This window comes from Sturnira hondurensis, unplaced genomic scaffold (assembly GCF_014824575.4).
Source record: "Sturnira hondurensis isolate 20B ecotype Veracruz unplaced genomic scaffold, ASM1482457v3 Scaffold0006496, whole genome shotgun sequence".
In the NCBI taxonomy this organism is placed as follows: domain Eukaryota; kingdom Metazoa; phylum Chordata; class Mammalia; order Chiroptera; family Phyllostomidae; genus Sturnira; species Sturnira hondurensis.
Window position 1 is genome coordinate 9858143 of NW_028079127.1, and position 24608 is coordinate 9882750.

At 36.0% G+C, this 24608-nt stretch overlaps 1 protein-coding gene across 1 annotated transcript in view; it reads right to left on the minus strand.

The window, feature by feature from the left end:
- Nucleotides 1-806: 806 nt before the first annotated feature.
- Nucleotides 807-24608, minus strand: part of RAB21 (RAB21, member RAS oncogene family) — a 46153-nt gene continuing 22351 nt past the window's right edge. Inside the window, exons 5-7 of the mRNA XM_037049439.1 lie at nt 15299-15353; nt 14682-14770; nt 807-11506 (exon numbers count right to left, since the gene is read on the minus strand). Of these exons, the coding sequence (XP_036905334.1) occupies nt 11364-11506; nt 14682-14770; nt 15299-15353 (287 nt within the window). The 3' untranslated portion in view covers nt 807-11363. The remainder of the gene's footprint in view (nt 11507-14681; nt 14771-15298; nt 15354-24608) is intronic.

Genomic DNA, 24608 nt, shown 5'->3' on the forward strand with positions numbered 1-24608 from the left:
ACTAAGGAATATGTCAGGCTAAGAAGCTGCCGCCACCACCACCACGCCTCCCTATCCGGAAGTCAGAGGATGAACACTTGGTGGCTGCTGCCCTGGAAACACGTTCCCATAACAATAATAAAAAAATTTTAAAAATAAGAATAAATCGCCAGCTATTGAGTTTCTAAGAGACGTTTTCCCACAACACTGCGATATTCAAGAACCTCAAGAAGATGCCCTATGCCTCACTTCTCTTTTCAAATCAGATGGAAAACATATCATTGAGAAAGTTTCATGTTTCCAGAACTCTAACTTTACAATAAATTCTGGGAAATGTGTTGTATTCCAACTTCTCTGACTAGGAACATAAATTGAAGGGTGAGAAAATCCAAAATATACAGTTCACCATCTTTAGTAGTTGTTCCAATACATACTTCTACCAGTAAAAACAGTTGCTTCCTAATTCTTACCAATAATATCTAGCCCTGACTGGTGTGGCTCAGTTGCTGAGCACCGTCCTGCAAAGCAACAGGTCACCCACCGGTCTGATTACCAACCAGGGCACACGCCTGGGTTGCAGGTTTGGCCCCTGGTTGGGGTACACATGAGAGGCAACGGATTGATGTTTCTTTCTCACATTGATGTTTCTCTCCCTGTTTTTCTCCCTCCCTTCCCTCTCTAAAAATAAAATCTTTAAAAAATAGTATCTAGAACACATCAACACAATGTTCTATAAAATTTAAAAATTCTTTCTTGATCAAATAGTTTTAAAAAACTAGTATCTCAGGATAGCTTTATTTTGATTTCTCTTAATAGTGAAGTTGAACTTTTTTTTTTAGTTTGAGTCATTAGTACCCTTCTCTGTAAAAACTCTATAGTAATAGATCTTTTTCCTTTTGGGCTACTGAACTTTTTCTTATTGAATTACAGGTGTTCTTTTTATATTAAGCAATGCATGATAGAAATCACAAAATATTTTTCCAAATTTGTCATTCTTCTTTATTTTATGGTGGTTTTTGCTATGAAAAATGTATTTGTGATATAATGTCATTATAATTTTATAGTAAAATATTTTTTTATTTCTGCATGTTTTCATTGAATTTAGAAATGCCTTCACCACACTAAAATCTTTTAAGATTCTCCCAAAATTTTTTCAAGTACTTTAAAACATTTCAGCATTCCCATTTAAAACTGGATTTTATTTTGGTACAAGGTATGAATACAACTTAACTTTTTCCTACAAAAAGCTGCATAGGTATCCTAACACCTTTTAATAAGTAAACCATATTCTTCCCACTGAAATGAAACATCTTTATCTTGTACTAAATTCCTTCTAATTCTGTTCTAATGACCTGTCTACCTCTATGCCAGGACAAAGCTCTTTTAATTATTGGAGTTTTCTATTTTAATATCTAATGAGAGTCATTGGCCCTCTTTGCTTTTTCAGAGCTCTCCTGGCTAGTCTTGTTTTCCACAGGAACTTTGGAATCAGCTTTCCAGCTTTGAAAAATCCTGACATTTTTATTGGGAGTGCACTACATTTCTAAAGAACTGGCATGTGCACAATTTAAGAGTTTCTGTCCAAGAATATATTCCTTTCCATGTTTGAGCTTTCTCTTCAGAAGAAAGTTTTCTTTTTGTGTTTTGCATATTGTTCATTTCTATTTTCTCTCCATTGTTCTTAAAAGGGGCCTCTTCTTCCATTATGTCTTCTGACTGGCTGTTGTTTATATCAATGAAACCTTTTAATTTCTGTGACTAGTTTTATACCCAGCAATTTTATTAGTTTTAGGATACTTTCAGTGGACTCTCTTAAGCTTTGCACTGTCTCCTACAAATACTAAGGTTATACCTCCTCCTCCATTTCTAATGTCTGTCCTCTAACTCTCCCCCTGGGTTTTTAAGGTCCTTGAGGACATGAGTTACAGTAGTACATTTTTTTTCTACCTTTCAGAGCACCAGTAAAATGCTCTGCATTGAATGGCCCATAATTAACCTCTATTATGAAAATAGAAACACAAAGTGCCTGCTAAATTATCTGCTAGTTCATTTATTCAACAATTTTGTCAGGTCCTCCTAGTTTTCTTCCTGTCCATTTACAGCATCAATTCTTTTCTCCTCTTACAATGAAATCTTTTAAGTGTCATATGTATGTTGTGCAACAAAGCAGGCCCTTTAGTTTATAAGTTTGTCCCTTAGATTTACATATGAAATTGCAATAAAATGAAAGTTTTTAGTCTCAGATTCGCTTAAACAATCTTGGTGATATTCATGCATTGTCCATATCAGTTTTCCTAAAGCTATATATGATTTTATTTTAAAAATACACACATTAGGTATAATGTGAGGAGAAATTCAAACCAAACATGTTTACATGCATGAAACAGATTAAATTCTCTAAGCTATACAAGAAAGCCTGTCATCTTACTTTAAGATCTTTTGTTAAAATATTTGCAAACCGTATGAGTTAACTGAATGGGAAGAATAAATTGGTCACATGTCCATCTGAAAAATACTATATCAAATCAGAAGTTTCAATTGATAAAGAATATGTTTCTTCTCCAGGCCTTTTACAAGCATGGTAAAATATAAGTTCTAACTTCTACATTAAGCTTCCATAAATTGAAGTTAGTTATAATTGTGTGCTAGAGTGAAATAAAATGAAAATTCAGGAAAGTATGAACAAAATGCAGCTCTTCAAACTGCCCAGAAACATGGATAAGTATCTGTAGATCGTCCTCACAGGGCCACAAGACACTATCCCCCAGCCTAACTCCAACACTTGCCTCAAACCTCATAATGAGGTTCTTGCACTGCTTCAGTAACTAATTCTTCCTTGGCTTTATGTTGCACCTCAGCCCCTTGGATCTACTAACTGTGTACATACCACACTCCCAATTCTTAAAAAATAAGGCATAAATTTTCAAAGGTACTAGCATTTGAAGATTACTATCAAAGACCAACAAAGCAGATAGCTGAAACTGAGATGTCTAACAAATGAGTTTATAACAGCAGGATGTGAATCCTGAAAATGAGATGTCTAACAAATGAGTTCATAACAGCAGGATGTGAATCCTGACCACAATACTCAGATGAAAACAGTGCAATTACTTTTTATTTATTTGGATAAATGGACTTGTCTACAAGGCTAATCAAAGTAGTGACAACCTGAGGTTACGATTTTTCTTACGATTTTAAGATAACTTCATGTTTTTTTTTCTTTTCTGTCCATTTGCTGTTTCTCATTTGGGGTGCCCCATCAGGCACTCGCAGAGGTTTCTTTTAGCAGTTCTTGGTATTTATGTTAAAATGGCATAAAAATTAGTTTGAGTTCATGTGGTGTGAGGATTTGCTTTGAATATCCCCATTAAATACACTGCAAAACCACCAGAAAGCAAAAAACAAAACTATCTTGAAAAGCAAAAAGCACAATTATCTTGAAAAATTGAAGCAGCTAAAAACTTAACACATTTTTCTAAAACTGTTTATCAAATATTAAGAATTCGGGGACACGAACTTCTACCCAGTTTTCACCATTAGGGCAACAATGGTGAATAGTTCAAGGTCCAGTGTTTTCCAAAAGATGGTAGGGGAATTCAGGACAGCATTAGCAAAAATTGTGAACATAAAAAATTTGGAATTCATCATACAAGTGCAAGTATCTGTGTAATGTACTGATAAAAGAGAAAGACAACTGAGGGAGAAGGGGAGAGCTGACTCTGGAAAAGATAGCAGTTAACCTTGGTAAGTAAAGGTCATAGAACTGATCTCAACCTTCCCTAATGATGTTAAAGCTGACTTTAAAATACTGTCAGCATAAGGCATTATTATAGGCTGATATCCCAAAATTTCCTCATTATTATGAAATACAAGCTTTTTCCTTTTTACAAAAAGCAGTGCTTGGCTTAGACCTGTTTTGTTTCTTTAGCTCCACTACACTTGGCTCTTTGACAATTTATCTTGGATTTTTGGCTATTAATACTCCCAATCCCATATCAATTTTTATTGAATTGTACCTGCCCATATTTCCATGACTTGCTATCAATAAAAACAGATAAAAGTCATTATCGGATTGTATAAAGCTCTCCATCAACACTACACTTTATCTCTTAGTTCTGCATTTAAGGAACTCCCCTCAATTTCTTATTTATTGATTTTAGAGAAAGAAAGGAGAGAAACATGGAATTGTTGTTCCCCTTATTTAGGCATTCATTTGTTGATTCTTGTATGTGCCCTGAACCAAGGATTGAACACACAACCTTGGTGCATGGGAACAATGCTCTAACCCACTTAGCTACCCGGCCAGTTCCTGCCCTCCTCCGATTTTTACAAATTCTATCCCCACCACACAATCCATAGATTGTTTGCTTCTATTAGAATTGTGCTTTTACACACAATTGTGCTTTTATGGCACACAGTGATCACTTGACAAATAATTCTACACTGTGTTAATAATTTTTGATCAAATTCTGGCAAAGCAGTGAATCCAATGTTGAGAAATCAGAATGACCAAATGTCACTGAAAGACAACATATCAAAGTACTCAGTAAATTAAATGCTGTATCTGACCACCTTCCATCAAGTTCAACCAAAATTATGTCCTTCATCTGTGATTTTTCTTGTGCCACTACTGTTGGCCTGAAAATCTTTGATGGGAGAAACCACTCATGGCACTTCTTCAGTTAAAGAACATTTTCAGGTTTAGATGCATCAATCTGGAATTCATGGGGGTGGCGGAGCTTATATTGTACATAGCTTTTGGACAAAAGTATAGTAATAATTATGTCACCCCAGACACAGCCAAATATTTTCAAAGCATCTTGCTCTTGCTGTGTTGTTTTTCCCTTACAAGGCTTTTACATTTTGAAGAACGGTCAATAGATCATTAAAATTATTCACCTTTTACAAATTAGTGCAGATGAATTAATAGATAAATATAAGCTACTTCTTAGTAACTACCTCATGGAATACATTTTTTTAAAATAAAAACCAATGATATAACTCTATTTTCTCCCCTAAAAGGTCAAGAAGGGATCTAGATGGTGTTACCTATATTAACATGTGGTAACTAAAAAGATATCCTTAAACCATACTGGAAAGATTAGCACAAGACTCAGATATTCATTAAGCTATCTTTCTAGCATGTTTCCAATTTCAGGTAGGAAAAAGAGGACCCCAAACTCCCATATTGGAAAGTGTATTTAGAAAGTCACAAATTACACTGTTACTCTCTTCCAAACAGTAATGAATTGTTTGTTGGGTTACTGTCTAGTGACAACACAAAGAAAACATGTCAAAGGCACAGAAAGCTATACACTTGCTTTTTCAAATACATTTTTTTCTAGGTTAAGAAAAGATCAGCTATCTAACTTCAAGGCATCTGTTTCTTCAGTTATCACAAAATTTGGAAAAGCAAGTTGGGCTTGAGGATCACTTAATTGCCCCCCTGAAGCTAGAAAACAAATTATTCTATCTTCATCTGTCTTAGAAAATTATTTGCAAGGCTCAAAATCACCTGTCCAGCTTTACCTCAGCTTTCATTATCAACTTCAACTACTGTCATCCTAATCACCCCAAGTTCCACTGGTATGTATCTGATCAAATACAGAATCTGAACGTGTGGTTAGTTGACCTCACATCCACAGACAAACTACTCAAATCCTGGACTGTGGGCAATGGCTCTCCAATTTTAAACTTACTATAAAGGGCACTGGGCACACAGCAGGCACTGGATGAGTGAAGCTGATAGAACGGGCATGAAAACCAGAATGTGTTTTTAAGTTTTCTGAAAGACCACCCAGAAATTATTAACAAAATCATGGAGAGTTGTGCAATTGCTGTTTTCATTAAAAGTCAGATACGAAAGTCAGATCTGTTGTTTTAGAGAACACGGTTAACTTTGTCATGGCACTAACATGCTAAGGTACTGCCTTGACAGTGCAAAGAAATACCCGAAGTAAAGGTTGGGGATATGGCAACGCCCCCAAGTAAGAAAGGACGCCAAGAGAACAAGCCCGACCCAAGATTACATGGGCGTTAGGAAGCTTGACTTGTTCCCAGCCCTTTACCCACAAGAGATAGCAACCAGTTTGACTTTCCCAGAACGTGTTACTGCTTAAGATTAATTTATGATGAATATAAAACATCTTGAGTCAGTTAACTTCTAGTTCTTGAACTATCACCACTAATTTTACTTTCTTTAAAGTGGGATTCTGGTTTGTTCTCGGTAAGGTGGTCGGTTGATTGAGGATGGAATTTGACGTAGGGTAGAAATTGGCTTTCAGGGAGTGAAACAAACATCAGACATGAACAAAAACATTTTTATGTAATAGAGATACAAACACACCTTAATTGTTAACAACGGTTAGCTCTAAAGAGATATGTGGGATGGTGGGGAAGGGCTAAAAAGGAACTTTCATTTTTTACTCTATATTAAAGGTACAAATAAAACGAGTATTTAAATTCTTGGTAGCATGAAGCCTTGCATGACTTAACTACTCCAAGTTGAAAAAACACTTGTTTTAGTTTATACTGTACTTTCTTTCCCTCTGTCAATGATAATGTCCTTTTTCCCCCTTCTTCCTTCAAATGAAAACCTATTCTAAATAAATAATCTGTTAAAGTTAGCTCCTGAATTTTATAAATTAATCCGTCAACAGTAGCCCAAAAGTCACATACTTCCAAAGAATTGTAAGCAGAAAGCTTTTTAATTTGATTCACACACTTAGGGAGACTCTGATTCTAAACAAGGACTGGTTTGCCTTAAAATTTTATGATTCTAATGAAGTCCACCAAACTGACCAGGTATCTTACGGGAGGTTTCATAGACAAAGGTTATTCAAAAAGGCAAAACAAGGAGATGTGGGAGAAAATAAAGTCTGACATAAGAGCTCCTAGTGGGTTGGTATGAGAAAAAAGCAGAAGTTGCAAAACATATGCATAGTAAGAACAATTCATGAAGAATTTAAAACCTACAATACTGTGACTTTCTAAAAATGTATATAAATGCATAGCAAAAAGGTAACTGAAGAGTATATATTAGAGACCAAGAGTTACCACTTGGGAGGGGGTCCTCAAGGGCATTTTTACCATACCTATATTTTTATTCCTTTTCCTAGAATATATTCTTACTCAGATAATTAAATACAAAACGAAGAACTTTACAGTTCTAGGATGTTACATATGATAGTTTCCTTAAAATAGCTTGCTACTAAATACAGTTTAGCAAATACCACTGTTGTCTATTTTTCAACATTATTATACTTCATTCCTGGTATCCCTAAGCTTTTTCTCATTGTTCCACAAAAATTCAAATTTAAGGAAATCATATGAGCTTTTTCTTGAGTATTTGATAACGAAGAGATGACACAGCTGCCAGGAAGTATCAAAATAAAGGTAAGAACGGATACAGTGGGAATCCAGTTCATTTAAGTAGGGAGCCCATCTCTTGGCTTTAATGTGATACATTAGGACGTAAGTGCAGGCTTCCGAAGAGGGCCAGAGGCTCTCTCACTGGGTTTACAATGTAACAGTAACTTTCCATGCTCTTTTATCTACATCAACAAAGAAAATGTTGCAGTAGAAAAGTTAACACTCAAAAGTACACCCAGCTTTTCAGAAGAGATAATATGTAAATCCCAGATAAAGTAAAGTGGTACTTGCTTAGAAGTGAAGCATTTTTGCTTGATATTGAAAACTCTTAGGAGCATTTATATTTTCTTGCAAAGGGAAAAGCTATCAAAGGAAGATCTATGTGTAGCATGAGTTTTTGGCCAACACCACTAAATACGTTACTCTGTCTTAGCTGATTAAAAACTACAGAACAGCAACATACTAGAATCAATGCCTATTATAAAATCAAGTAAATGTGTATGTTCAATGAATTTCAGCTTTCAATTATTAAAACCTAGGTAATGCATTTTGTCATTTAGAAAAGAATACTGAAGGGTTCATTCAGTCTGTGTATCTTTAGACATTATTGTAAGGCTACGACTGGTCATTACTACCTACACTTTTGCATAGAAGACCCCCAACATCTTAAACGGTCTCCAATCACGTATTCCTTCTTTGTCACATTGTATCTATAAAGGACCTATGAAAACTGTCTAATGGCAAACAAGTTAAAAGATAAATTTGAAAAGTTAGAGGCATGTATCAAATCACTTCCAGAAGCAAGTGGCAAGTATAAGGAAAATTGCATTATCTGGAGATCAATGATCTAGAACCTTTGTAGCATTTACAACACAGAAAATCACAAACTATGTATTAAAAAAATAATTGGCATCACAATTCATTTTTTTAAATCTCTGAATAGTTTGGCACAGTGCATAGCTTGCCTTATTTAGGAACTATGTGATAAAAGTAACATTTTTCAAAATTATTTTAAAAATTGTCAGGTTCCAGTTTCATATCTACTTAACTTCCATTCTACTCTTTACTATCCCTTCCCTAGTTCCCAAATTTTATATTTTCTTACTAAGAATCTAAAAATGAGTATGAGTCATTTTTCTTACTTTAATGCCTAATTAAAAGTAATCACTAAAAAGTAATACATGGCTAACATAAAAAAAAAGATTTAATTTAGCTCTAACAGTCATAGTATTTTCAGGAGATAGCCCTAGAACAAAACAAACTCAAACACTCTTATTTTATCCAATAATATGATGCTTTTTTCTTTTCAGATTATTGTTTACCCCAAATTGTTGTAAACATTTTTAAAAACAATAATCTTCCTCTGTGATCACAGAGCAAAACCAGGAGGCCAGCCACTAGCATTACAGAAAAGATTGTATAATTTTAACATAATATTCATATATTTTTAACGACTACCCTAAACCAATTTTTAAATACACTAAGTATATACATTTACTATTTGAAAAATACATTGATTCTACCTACCTATTACTTTTAATACATAACATGGTAGGTACTTTGTGTCTTCTTCCTAAAAGCACAATTACAAGGACAGGAACATAAAAGATATATTAGATATGGAGAAAGTATCAGAAGAACTTCCTCACCCTCGGCCTAACATCTCTTTATCTTTCCTTTGGAAATATACTACAATTGATCAGTTTTTCATTACCATTTCACCCTATTCCTACCTAACAACTTTTTGGGGGGTGGTCTTCACAGCAAAGACAGGTATGCGATATTATCTATTGTTACTACTAAATTTAATCACAGGATAAAAACTTAATAAAATGCTTGAGGTTAAGAAAGATACATAGAAACCAAGAAAGGAGGGGGGGAAGCAGCAGGAGTGGTTATAGCCTACCAATAATTATGTGGCAACTCTGGAACAGAGGTTCCTATCTGGACTTTAGTGTCCAAATTCAGAATATAGTTCCTCCAATTATTAGGCTTTATGGCTTTATTTTTTGGAATAAAGCTCAATTTCATCTCTATGTTAGAAAACCTATTTTACTCCAATGGAAAAGAGCTTATTTCCCATCTACAACAGTAGAAATGGCAAGGCTTTTTTTACTACCTCTGAAAGGTGGCCAAAGGAATTTTCTCCTATTGTTCTCATGATTCCCCGCCTTTCCCAACCCCCTGCATAAACACTTATTTCACAGGAAATCCAGAAACTACAGAGTACAGTCACCCCATAAAAGACAATTTTAGCTTCTTTCCCTGACCTTCCCACCCCAGTACCCCAAACACACACGCAGAGGTCAGTGTGTTTAGTTTGGCAAGGACAATAATTAAAATGGTAAACCGAGGGTTCACAGAACCCTTACACTAAGTTAAAATTCTAACATCATGACATTAAGGTATCAATTCATTCCATTTTTAACCCATTTGGGAAAGTTTAAGGTTGTTAAAATATAGTAGTAACTGTAACTTCTTTATATCCTTGTAACTGTTCATGCTAACAACTTTATTGCATACTATTGCTTCTTATAAGAAGTAAATCCAGGGACCATTCCATTTTATCTTAGACATACATTTACTAGTTTTCCAAGCATGACAGAAATGGAAAAATATATATATTAAAACAAGAACAATTTATGTTAATTTCTACAATTTGTGTTTCTTCTGTGAGCTGTGCCGGATTCTATTAAAATGAACAAATTTAAGTTCAGTCCTATACTTAAGGAAAAAAATCTAATGGGACTAATTTACAAAGTATATAAGAATATAATTTTATAATAAATCTTTCCAGTGTTTGCTGCAACTGCATTCAATGAAATGTTTCCCTTCACAGAAACTCCAAACAGCTCTTACAAAATTAAACATAGCTTTCTGTGTTCATCTCTGGTAAGCACAGAACAAATACAACTTGCTCACAAAGGATCTAAAAAGTGCTGCCTCGGGAGCATAAACTACTGCCAACCACTGCATGAATGGGTCTTAGTAGGTGGCTTCTACCTGGGACCTCCTCTCTTCTCACACCAGTGAACCCATCTCCTGTAAATCCTAAGAGAAACTAAAGCCATTGAAGAAGTGAAACTCAGCATGCTCCATTCAAATGCTACCGAGTTAACCATTCTAAAGCAAAATTGGCAAAAGTCACCTCTTTTATAATCAACAGAACAAAACAAAACAACCCAACCCAAACCAAAAGGCAGATGCTGCTGTTCAATCATCAGATGTAAATACAGAGGCAAAAACGTGACAACAGCAATAATTCAAGTAAAGTATATGTGAAAATTTAAACACGTCACTTTCAAATTAAGACAAAAGTGAAGGGAGCTATGATCTTTATATATCAGAGTCAAAAAGCTTAGGCATTACCATCAAATGTTAATCACTTTACAGTCATCAATGAGACTATTGTATATATTTTTGCACCTTGCGCTTGTAAAAGCAGATAAAATATTTAATATGTAATGTACAATGTATTTTACCAGCTCAGCATACAGGATGTATATAGATTATACCAAAGTAGTAGACAGTTAGGGGCCTGTGCAAACCCTGCAAAAATAGAACTTCAGGTATCTGCTAATTAAAAAAAAAAAAAGAAAGAAAAACAGTTTGCTGTTTAGAAGTGATACAATTCAAACTACCACAAAATACAAAGGACTGCAAAATGTATACCATTCCAACAACATATATAAGTTATTAAATAAAGATTTGATTTAAAAGAATATAAATGAAGCCTTTAAGTAGGTCTTTTCTACATGCATATTAATTCTTATTAAAGAAAAAAATATGTAAAAAGGCCATTGGTAATTGCTTTGTTAACATTTGTAGAAAATGCCAATTCTCTGGTCACTCCACTAAGTTTAGCACTTAAGGTCTCTGCAGTGTTATAAACGTAATTTAAAATACTGTTAATTCTATAATTCCATTGGTAAAATAACGTGACTTGGAATATGGCAGTCTTCGTGTTGAGGGCAACGATCCACAGTCTGTTTTAATTCCTTGGGTGTGCGGAGTCATCCAGAAGAACAGCACCCCCCACCGCTGCTCTGGACCCGAGGTTCATCATCAATAATCTGCACACCCCGCCTCGCAGCTCCTGGGTGACTGGAGCCATTGCCTTTTGCCCTCTCATCCACTTGTGCTGTTTCTATCATCCCTAAGAGAAGAAGAAAGCAGGAATTATTTAGGACTACAATCTTTGAATTTTCTTTCTGTAATTTCAGTATACCACCATGACAGCCATTTCTGACTTTAAACCAACAAAGAAACTAAACATAATAAACATTTTGTCAACTCACTAAATAGCTTTTCCTGTGAGTTTAAAAAAATAATAGCAAGTTTATTTGCCCACATGTATAATGGCCACAATGACATCAACAGAGAAAAATTTCTGCCTTGTCCAAATAACTGTATACAAGTATAGTCCTTAAATTTTTCCAAATATACTTAGACACGTGTCAAAGTCTGAATTGTTCCAGTACAATGGACAGGGCACAAGACTTATTTTTCAACTAGTAATGCATATTTGAAATAATAAAAGAGTTAATCATGAGGAACAATAAAGCTGGAGAACTCATACTATCTGACTTAAAGATACAGTAGAGAGTTACTCTAATGAAGACAAACTGGCGAAAGAAGAAATATAGAAATCAGTGAAAAGAGTCTAGATATAAATCCCATATATGTGGTCACTTGATTTTGACATATGTGCCAAGATTATTCAATAAAGGATAATCTTTTCAAGAAATAGTACTAGAACTAAACATTTACATGTAAAAAAATAAACCTCAACTTATACTTCTTACCATATGTAAAAATTAACAAAAAATAAATTGTACACTTACATGTAAAACAAAATTTCTAGAACATAGGGTGAAATCTCTGAGAAAATCTTTGTCACTTTGAGTTATGCAAAGATTTCTCATATAAGACCCCCCAAAAAATCATAAGAAAAACTAATAAATCAGATCTCATTAAAATTTAGAACTTCTGCCCTGGCCCGTATGGCTCAGTTGGTTGGAGTGTCATCCCACAAACCAGAGGGTCATAGGTCTGATTTCTGGTCAGAGCACATGCCTAGGTTGTGGGTTCAGTCCCGTCAGGGAGCTTATGAGAAGCAACCAATCAATATTTCTCTCTTGCATCAATGTTTCTCTCCCTCTCCGTCTCCCTCCCTTCCCTGCTCCCTAAAATCAATGAGTATGTCCTCAGGTGAGGATAAAAATAAGTAAATATTTTAGAACTTTTGCTCTTTGAGAGACACAGTTAGGAAAAATGAAAATACAGTACACAGACTGTGAGTAAATAATTGCAAAATGCATATATGAAAAGGTGAGAAAACAAAAGGACTCCTCAAAACATAACAAGGTTCTTCAACTTGGGTCCAGAGACTACTCTTAAAAAATTCTAACTTCTACTTTGTTTTAAAATGTTCTATTTTTGTGTGCTTTTAATGTATAAAATGCATCAGTATTTACATGTTCTTTATTTTATCTGATTGTTGTTCTATTACGGTTGTCCCTATTTTTCCACTTTTGCCCTCCTCCATCTGGCTCAACCCCCTACTCCCATGGTCAATCCCCACATCATTCATTGTCCGTGTCCATGGGTCATTCATACATGTTCTTTGACTAGTCCCTTCCCTTTCTTTCCACCATTTGTTCTTTATTTTTAAACAAACATATGGGGAATATCCCAATTTTTAAATAAAAACATGTGACTGAAATATGTATAAGCCAGATCAAGAGCCTTGGTACTCAAAGTATGATGTGAGGAAGGACCAGTATCATCACCACTTGGGTTAGAAAGAGAAGCTCAGGCCCACATCAGACCCATTTAACAAGGTCCCGAAGTGATTAGTATGTACAGCAATGCTTCTCAAACTTTAGTGTGCACCAGAATCATATGGAAGGATTGTTAACACACAGATTCTGGGCACCGGCTCCTGAGATTTGATTCAGTAGGTTTGGGGTAGGGTCTCAAGCGATGCTGATGCTGCTGATCAGGGGACCGCACTTAGAAAATTACTCTAGAACAATTATGAATGACTTTTAGGTTTTCATAGAACTGAAATTTACTCCAAAGTTGTGTACATGTGCATTTTTCTTGAGAGAAAAACCAGTTTCATCAAATTCTCAAAAGTCTGATGTCCATACAGTCAAGGAATATAATTTGACAAAATCATTTCAATCCATTATTCCACAGACTTTAATTTTCCAAAGTATGGTATGTATTATACTAGTGATATGAGAAATGACTTTCAGGTTGTATATTCACAATCATTTTCCACCCTGGCTGCTGTGAACCAAAAGGTCGCCCATTCGATTCCCACTCAGGGCACGGGCCTGGGTTGCAGGCCAGGTCCTTAGTGGGGGGCCACATGAAAGGCAACCACACATTGCTGTTTCTCTCCCTTTCTCTTCTCTCTCTAAAAATAAAATAAATAAAATCTTTAAACAATCATTTTCTTTCTCTATTTAAACAACTTTTAAATATGGGAAATTTCAAACACATATATAAAAGTAGAAAAAAATAGCGTAATGAAAACTGTGTTCATCATATAATTTCAACCATACCTATCAAGTATCATTATCATTATTTTGAATCAAACCCCAAACACATAAAATTATTCTAATAATCTATAAAAGATAGAAACTCTTTTCTTAAAGTATAACAACACTATAATCATACCTAAAATTTTACAAGAAAATATTTTTTAGATTTTATTTTTTTATTGAGGTAACATTATATAAATTTTAGACATACATTATAATTTGATATATACTCTATTGCGTGCTCACCACCAAAAGCCTAGTTTCCATCGCTTACATATATCTGACCCCCTTTATCCACTTCGCCCTCCCACAGTCCCTACAATTACTGAATGTCATCAAATATCCAGTGAATGTTCATACAGTCCCAGTTGTTTCACCAATGTTCTTTTTCACTACTTGGTCACATTGGGATTCAAATAAGGTCCATTCATTGCAGCCAGTTGTTACATCTCTCAAATCTGTTTTAACCTGTATATTCCCCCTCCATGTTTACTGTTAATAGTTGTACATTTTAATATGCATTAAGCACATAAATCACATGCATAAAATTTCATAGCCATTAATTACTGCTTGAAATAGGGCTAAAGTAAGTATTTATAAGTGGATATTGATAAGAAATGAGTTAAAGAAAAAACACTAAGTAAATAATAGTACTGGTAAATGTGACAAATCATCAATATGATCATTAATGGAAAATGTAAAACATCATTTTAAAAATATTACCAATATTTTTTTAAAAGAGCCATTTCTAAACATACTAAATCTGAATATACCTACTTTTACAAAGGTCAAGAAAGAGTTCCTCAATTCCTTTGTTCTGCTTGGCTGATGTATGATAATGTTTTGCTCCTACAGATTCTGCATACCTTAAAAAACAAAACAAAAAAAATCAGTGATCAATGTAAAAAATTGTTTCATGTTTTTGCCATAACTGCTCATTGACCTTTTCACAGTAGCAAATTCAGTAATTTATCTCTAATTGACCCATTGTTAGTAAAGATTATATAGCCACTTAACATCTCTATACATTAAACCAAATTTTAAATGAGCACAAGTTAATAAGACTTAGTTTTTGTACATTAGTTTGGAACCCAAATATTTTTAAAGTTTTTATGATACACTGACTATTTGATCACCACAGTTTTCTTCTGCATCACTTTATATTTTTTACTGAACTCAAAAAGAGAAGTGAGAGTGGATTATTTTTAAATATGGCCAAAAGTCTAGAAATTACCGATGTTAACATGCTTCACTGAGTCCAGCAGCTTAGTCTATATTGAAATCTGAGTAATACCTCACAGTAAGGCACACGGAGCAAAGAAAAGACTTCTCTATTGTGAAGTGACTGTCGGACAGGGGGCAGTCAGGGGAGGGTGGCAGGGATTAACACTTACAATTCTGCTTCTTGAGTGGAAACATGTCTCTCCTTTTCCAAGTCTATTTTATTACCTAATTTGAAAAAGTAAATGCCAATCTTTAATATCAATTCATTTTTATAACAAAATTAAGCCAATTCTAAATATACAATTGCCACTTTAACCACCTGGGAAAAAATACAAATCCCCATCAGACTTCTAAATGTCCTAAAATTATAAAGGTAACCCCTATGATATGAGGTTTGATCATGGATGGCTACCAAGGTGAATGCCCCAATCTCCCTCAAATAATGCATAGCACTCGTGAAGGGGCAGTCAGTCTGTCAGAGAAAATAACTTTCCCAAAGAGATAGGCACTATTCTTTGATTTAAGATATAACAGAAACTAAGATTCAGTAGGAAACTGAGGGATAAACCTATGTTTCTTAACCAAGTATAAGCAGTCCCCAATAAACTTAGAGTCAATTAACAACTAAGCAAAGCCACCTTATTGTGGCTTCCACAAAAATATATTAGGTTGGCTTCTTGGATCCTAAGAGTATTTTGATTTCATGGATAATATAAACTGATTAAAGAAAGCATTAATTGTATGGCTTTTTAAGCACTTTGCCACCATAGAGGAAAAAACTACACTCGTTCTTTTAAAAACATGAGAGAAGTTTATATATGTACATCATGACTAAAAGGGTATTGTGCTAAGTGAAATACGTCAAACAGAGAAAGACATATACCATATGATTTATTTCACTTATATGTGGAATCGAAAACACAAAATAAACCAACAGAAACAAAAGCACAGATACAGAGAAAAAAATCAATGACTGCCACATGGGTGATAAATTGGTCAGATGGGTGAAAAAGTGGAAGGGATTAAGATGTACAAATTGCCAGTTATATAAACAATCACAGGGATGTAAAGTACAGCATAGGAAATATAGTCAATATTACAATAACTATGTATGGTGTCAGATGGGTACTAGATTTATCAAGGTAATCACTTCATCAGTTATATAAATGCCTACTTACTATGCCGTACAGCTGAAACTAATATATTTTATGTTGCTGGTAAGTGAAAAATAAAAATAAAAAACAATAAAAGACGTACACATCATGCAGACTTAAAATTACTGAAAATAAATATAGCCCTCCTTAAACAAGATAACCAGAGATGCTAAACAAATCATCAGAACAAAAGGGGAGAAACTGCAAAATGCAGAGTCCTTATTAAATATAGGAGAGATGATAAGGTGAGTTGGCTAGACACACCAAGTGCTAAAGGTAATGGAAATAACAGGTAGGAATGGGGAAAAATACCCTAAGGAAGGGCACTTCAAACAAGTATTTTAATTTCTTCTATCTGACTTGAGGGGGAGGAAGAGAAAACCTTATAAATATAGCCATTTTTGTTGGGACCTTAGAGAATCTAGAAGACAATTTCAACTACAGCACTGAAGTAAGCACCTAATGAAAAATATAATGCTAAGCCCTGGCTGGTGTAGCTCAGTGGATTGAGCACAGGCCTGCGAACCACATGATCACGGTTCGATTCCCAGTCAGGGCACATGTCTAGGTTGCAGGCCAGTTCCCAGCAGGGGACTCATGAGAGGCAACCATACATTGATATTTCTCTCCTTCCCTTCCCCTCTAAATTTAAATAAATAAATCTTTTTTAAAAAAGAAAATATAATGCTTAAAAATAAGAAGTATAAGGCTTGAGGTTCTACATCTATGAAGGAGCTCAAATAATCTGAGCACCTAACTGTGAGAAGCTACAGTCAACCACTTGACCCCACAAACCAAGGATGATGAAGGGGAGGGAAGCAGACTATGCTATGGTTCAGAGGGCACCAACAAATTCAGTAATCAACTCTTCCCTCTTTGAACAGTTACCTGTATACCCCAACAAGAAAATACATATTAGTTCTGATTTCCTACATTAAATTTTGCCAATAAAAAATTTAATTTGCTAAATATTATAGCCAATATATGCGACGGTCACCAGAGGAAAGTTGTTGTATGTATGCTATGAAGAATGCAAAAAGCACCACCTAGTGTCCAGTGGCTCCAACAAATAAAGGCACAATATTTTGCCTCTTAGAAAAGAGACAGCAAGAAAACTTTCTTCCAATTAACTAAATTTACATGGTTTTTTTCTGAGATCTTTTTGCCTTTTTCGAATTCCACCTGAATTATCAATATCTATTTAAAAAAAGAGGAGGATAGGGAAAGTAGACAATAACCACAGTGTCTCCAATGATTACGTGGGGAAAGTTATTCAGTTTTATTAAATAACATTTTAAACTTAATGAACAGTCCAATTATTAAAAGAGCTATTTTAATAACCTATTTTATTTTATTTATTTTTCTAGCATCATACCTTTTTAAAAAATTGTTGTTCTATCACAGTTGTCCAAATGTTTTCCCTGGGTGTCTCTCCACTGCCCCACAATTAGTATTTTAAACAAAATTTTAAAATCCCTCTATGAAGTATTTCTTTGAACAATCAGTATTCATAATGGATTAAGCACAAGCTAAGTCACAGAAACTGCCAGTTAGCGAAAAGTTTCTAAGGCTAATAATCTTTTTAGTTCCTATACTCTTAAAAGCAAGATAAAGGATTAAGGTTCTAAGACTCATACCTGTTTTAATACTATGGTTCAGCTAACATAGAAAACTTTCTAATAGGCTTAAAATGCCTAAAAAAAAGGAAAACCAACTGGAGTAGGCACCTACTTGAAAGTATAGTACTAGAAAGACTAGGAAAAAAAATTGGCTGAAGCTATTGGAAAGGAATAAAAAAGTCACCTTTTTTTTAAAAATAAATATTTATTTATTTATCTTTAGAGGGGAAGGGAAGGAGAGAGGGAGAGAAACATCAATGTATGGTTGCTTCTTGTGCATCCCCTGCTGGGAACTGGCCCCTGCTGGGAACTGGCCTGCAACCCAGGCATGTGCCCTGACTGGGAATCGAACCGCGATCGTCTGGTTCGCAGGCCCGCGCTCAATCCACTGAGCTACACCAGCCAGGGCTAAAAGTCACCCTTTTAAGAACAATAAAAACATTATCTTCTTTAAAAATACATATTTGAATTAGAACATGGAAGGAATATACCTACTGCTAAGAGCAGAGGGTCTAATAAAGACCAAGAACCATATTTTGCTTAGATTGGATGGTGCCTGGTGTAGTAGTAAAAAAAACTTTCAAAAGCCTTTTAAATCTGAAGAAAACCTGTTTGTAAGTCCAGGTTCATTTCATAACTGTAAGACTTTAGGCAAATTACTTAACTTCTCTTAGTCTCACTTTGTACAAATACAGCTAACAAACTTTGCAGGGCTGATGTGAAAATACTGTAGAAGGCTTAGCATGTAGTACAAGTTCAATAAAGAGTAGTTATTAGTATTAGCCACATTTATCACAGTGAAAGATCAAATGGAAAACCAATCTTGTTATGAGAGAATTAAAGCCCTTAATAGGTACTTTCTACCATCACCCTGCTGGCTTCATCTAGCTAACCCAGTTAATACAATGCTCTAGGAAATCTTTTTTTTTTTTTAAGATTTTATTTATTTATTTATTTTTAGAGGGGCAGGAGAGAGGGAGAGAAACATCAATGTATGGTTGCCTTTTGTGCATCCCCTGCTGGTAGTTAGCCTGCAAGGAACCGGTTTGCAACCCAGGCATGTGCCCTGACTGGGAATCGAACCGCGATCGTCTGGTTCGCAGGCCCGCGCTCAATCCACTGAGCTACGCCAGCCAGGGCTGCTCTAGGAAATCTTCCCTTAACCCTCCACCCCCCCTAAGCTTAATTAGGTTTGCTCCTGTGCCACCACAGCCCTCCGAAGTACTCCACCTTCACAAAGTACTCCACCTTTGTATTATTTATCATAATACATAATAGCTCGTTTTTCTCTCTCTCCCTATACAGGAAGCTTTTCAAAAGGCAAAGACATTATCTATTTTGTTTATTTACTCACTACATTATTCCTAAAGCCTGGTACATAGAAAGCAACATATAGTATCGATTACGGATATGGGCTTAAAGAAGCAGACAGACCTGAGTTACAATCTCAAGTCTACCTCCAACTAGTCATGTACTTTGGAAAGTATCAAGCTCTCTAAGCCCACTTCCCTGAGTGTAAAATGGAAATGGCAACAATACCTTCCTTGCAGTGTTGTCTGGAAGCTTAAATGAAATAATAAATGTGTAGTTCTTAGGAAAGTGCCTGGCACACAATAAACAGTAATTATTGATAGTAAATATTTGTTTAACATACATACAAATGTTAAGGGCAGAATATTATTAACTAGAGCAAATACTAAAAGCAAAATACTATTAACTAGAGCAACCACTAACAGTACTACTCAATGGATTAATTAAAACCTAGAGGGAAAACGTCTGCAGTGAAGTATGGGGTCCTCTATTATTGCTTAACACATCATCAGAAGCTTAGATAAGGACCTAGAAGGCCCAGTATCTAATTTACACTCGAAAAGCTAGCAGATTATATATCAGTCATATTCAGAGACATAAGATAAGTTAGAATTCCTACACTTAGGCTTAAATAACTGAATTATATACGAACAAGATGGGAAAAGCCTGACAAAAGAGCACTACTTATAAAAAGGGAATTCAAATATTTGTTATCTGTAGTTCAAGGGTGTTAAACTCATTTTCACCAGGGGCCACATCAGCCTCACAGTTGCCTTCAAAGGGCTGAAATAATTTTAGGACTGTGTAAATGTAACTGATTCCATTCGGCCCTTTGAAGGCGACCGAGAGGCTGATGTGGACCTGGGTGAAAGTGAGTGTGACAGCCCTACTGTAATCTTCTACATAAAGGAGACACTGACTTGACACCACTGACAAGTGGACACAATCTTGGCAGCTCTGGCAGAATGAGTGTGTGAGGATTTTTAAAGAGAGAGAGCCATGTAAGTATACACTAGCTCAACAATGTTTGGATTCTCGTGTCAGTTTCAAGGGTAGAAGACACAGAGATACACTTTAATAAACCCAGGAAAAAATAATCAGGATGATGAGAATATCTGAAAGTTAGTTCAAATGAAAAAATTCAAGACGAAGAATTTGAGCCTGTAGGTGAATTATCCAAACTCCAAAGGTTTGAAAGGTTGTCTTATGTAAAGGGAAAGAAATATTTGTCAAATGCCTTCTCTATGCAAAATGTTTTCCAAAACATTATTTCACTTTCATAATAATCATGTGAGAAATTATTATTTAAGTTAATAATAAGACAGAAGAACTACTATAAATAAAACCACCAGCAATAATATACTGCACTACTACTGAGAATAAAATAAAAATCAATAGGTGAAAAAATAATGCAAATGTTCATCAATAGCAAAAGGATAAACTGTGGAATATTCATAAAATAAAGTATCAGCAAAGAGAATAAAATGAACTACAACTAAATACAAGAACATAGGGAAACCTTACAAACATAATGTAAAGTCAAAGAAACCACACACAAGAGTTCATACTACATGATTACATCTCTATAAGTTCAAAACAAAACTAGTACATCAGTACAAAGTCCAGACAGTATTTGGTGGTAGGTGATGGTGAAAGGAAAGCAGCTGGGTAGTGTTGGGATGAGAAAGAAGCACAGGTGGGGCTTCTAAGCTATGGGTGATAAGGCTTTCTTAACTGAAATGTTCCTTTTGTGGTAACTGGGCTGTCCAGATTCTTCTGATTCTGAACTACAACTAAAATTCTATGTAGTGTTTGCCAACAGGAAAGAAAAGAGTGTGAGCTTTTATATATTATAACAATCATTAATAAACAGTATATAACAATTAACGAGAGCATTTGACCCTACTTGGGGTTGTAAGCTACCAGACACAGTATTCTTATATCTTCTCATAATACGAACATGAAGAATATAAGCTTAATATTCATAAACTTATTTGGCCAGCTATGTTTTACATTATATTTTATTGTTCAGGCTGTTACAATTGTCCCAACTTTCCCCCTTTTGCCCTCCACGACCAAGCCATCCTTCCTCAGGCAATCACCACACTGTTGTCCATGTCCATGGGTCCTGCATAAAAGTTCTTTGGCTACTGTATTTTCTATGCTGTACTTTACATCCCTGTGACTATTCTGTAACTACCAATTTGTACTTTTAAAAAAAAATAAGTGGGTTTTTTAAAGTATTTTATTCATTTATTTTTAGAGAGAGGGGACAGGAAGGAGAAAGAGTGGGAGAGAAACATCAATGTGTGGTTGCCTCTCATGTGTTCCCCACACTGGGGACCTGGCCTGCAACCCAGGCATGTGCTATGACTGGGTATCAAACCGATGACCCTTTGCCAATTTGTACTTCTTAATCTCTTCCCCATTTTCACCCACTCCCCAGATCTCTCTCTCATCTGGCAACCATCAACATTCTCTGTAATCTATAATTATGTTTCTGTTCTGCATGTTTGATTTTTAGAATCAATTGTTGATAAATATGCATTTATTGCCATTTAATTATTCCTATATTTGATCTTCTCTAAGAAGACCCTCTAACATTTCATATAACACGGTAAGGTGATGAACACCTCTAGCTTTTTCTCGCCTGGAAAGCTATTTAACGCTCCTTCGATTCTAAACAATAGCTTTGCTGGTAATCTTAGTTGTATGCCCTTGCTTTTTCATCACTTTAAACTTTTGTTGCAAAGAAAGATTTTCTAGCCTGCAAAGTTTCCAACGAGAAATCAGCTGACAGTCTTATAGGAGCTACCTCATAGGTAACTGCTTTTCTCTTGTTGCTTTTAATAGTCTTTAACCTTTGGCATTTTAATTGATGTGTCTTGCAGTGGGCCTCCTTGGGTTCACCTTGTTTGGGACTCTTCTGTGCTTCCTGAACATGTATGTCTATCTCCTTTACCAAGTTAGAGAAGTTTTCTGTCATTATTTTGTCCCACAGAATTCTAATTTCTCGCTCTCTTCTTCTGGCACCCCCTATGATGTGAATGTTGGTATACTTATTCCAGAGGCTCCTACACTACCTTCATTTTTTGAATTTTTTTCTTCTTTCTATTCTAAATTGCTGATTTAATTCTTGGCTTCATCCACTCTACTGTTGTTTCTCTATAAATAGTTCTTTATTTCAGTTACAGTATCCTTCATTTCTGACTGGATTTTTTTATGCCGTTGAGGTGCCCACTAAGTCCCTTGAGCTTCCTTATAACAATTGTTTTGAACTCTGCATCTAGTAGATGCTTGTTTCCATTGTGTTTAGTTCTTTTTCTGGAGTTTTGATCTGTTCTTTCATTTGGGCCATGTTTGTCTCCTCATTGTGGCAGCTTCCTGTGTTTGTTTCTGTGTTTTAGGTAGAGCTGCTAAGTCTCCCAGATTTGGTAGAGTGGCCTAATGTAGCAGGTATCCCATAGAGTCAAGTGGCACAGACTCCCCTATTACCCAAGTGTGCCCGAGTCATGTGGGTTGTGTACACCCTCTACTTACACCCTCAACTGCTATTGGCCCAGCCAAGGTCAACCACTGACTGTTCTGTCTGGGATCACACAACAGAGGTTACAAAGTGATCTGCAGATGGCTGCTACTTGTGCTAGGCTTTGAGGTTCCCCAGGGAGGCCAAGCTGTGAACCAAGGCTGGACACTGATAGTGCCAGGCCTGGGACAACTTAGCAAGAGGTACAGGGGGGCGAAAGGTATAGGGGCTTGCTAAAGCCAGAAGCTGCTTATTTGAGAGAACATAAGAATACGTGAAGCATAAGCCAAGATAAGCCACTCATATGGAAAAATCACTGTAAACAGCTTGGCTGGTCCCGAAAGCTGGGTGGGTCGGGGCCTCATCATGAGGTTGGAGCAAACAGTGTGAGCCAGGTTGATGGAGTCTCAGATATGACACCCATCTGTAGGCTCTGTGGTTCTGTTCTGGGAGAGCTCAGGAACAGAAAAAATGGCCTCTGCCAGCACTTCTGTGTGGGAAAAACCTGCCTCCCCTTCCAGCTCTTGCCCTGATGCTGGACAATTCAGCACCTCCCCACATGTCTCTGATGTCTTTCAATCTGCTACCCCCACACTGGAGGTCAGAGGGAATGAGTCCAGATATTCTATGCACAAGCCCTTGAAGAGCAACTTCCTGGGACTCCAGAGGTTTCTGTCTTCCACAGCCTTAATCCCTACTGGTTTTTACAGCCAGAAATTTTGGGGATTTACTTTCCTGGCACTGGAACCCTGAGCTGGAAATGCTAATGTGGGGCTGCAATCCCTCGCTCTTGAGATATCCCTCATGATTTTCCTAATATATTTATAAATATTTTATTTATTTTTAGAGAGAGAGAGAAAGAGAGGGAGGAAAAGGGGCAGAGAAGCATTGACTGTCTGCCTCTTGTATGAGCCCTGACTGGGGACTGAATCTGGAACCCAGGCATGTGCCCTCACCAGGAATAGAACCAAAAATCCCTTGCTCTGTGAAAAGATGCCCAATGAACTGAGCTACACAGGTCAGGGCTCCCTCCTGATTTTTTACCCACTACACATGGGTGTAAGACCTGCCTGTTCTATGCCCCCACCCCTCCTACCGGTCCTGATGTGGTTTCTTCTTTAATTCCACAGTTGTAGAAGTTCCATTCAGCTTGATTTCTAATGATTCTGAACAATGGTTGTCCTATAGTTTAGCTGTAATTTTGATGTGGTAGTATGAGGAGGCAAGCTATGTTTACCTATGCCACCATCTTGACTGGAAGTCTAACTCCCAGCTACTTTTTAAAATATATTTTATTGATTAGACCATTACAGTTGTCCCATTCCCCGCTTCGTTCCCCTCCACCCTGCACACTCCCTCCCTTCACATTCCTCCCCTTTAGTTCATGTCCATGTGTCGTTAAGTTCTTTAGCTTCTACATTTCCCACTCTACTCTTACCCTCCCCGTCTATTTTCTCTCCATTGTCTATGCTACTTATTCTCTGTACCTTCTCCCCCCTTCTCCTCCTCTCACTCCCCTGTTGATAACTCTCCATGTGATCTCCATTTCTGTGGCTCCACTCCTGTTCTAGCTGTCCACTTAGTTTGCTTTTGTTTTAGGTGCAGTTGTTAGTAACTGTGAGTTTGCTGTCCTTTCATTGTTCATATTTTTTATCTTCTTTTTCTTAGGTAAGTCACTTTAATATTTCATATAATAAGGGCTTGGTGATGGTGAACTCCTTGAACTTGACCTTATCTGAGCAGCACTTTATCTGCACTTCCTTTCTAAATGAAAGCTTCGCTCAATAGAGCAATCTTGGGTGTAGGTCCTTACATTTCATGAGTTGGAATACTTCTTTCCAGCCCCTTCTTGCCTTGCATTTCCTCTGAG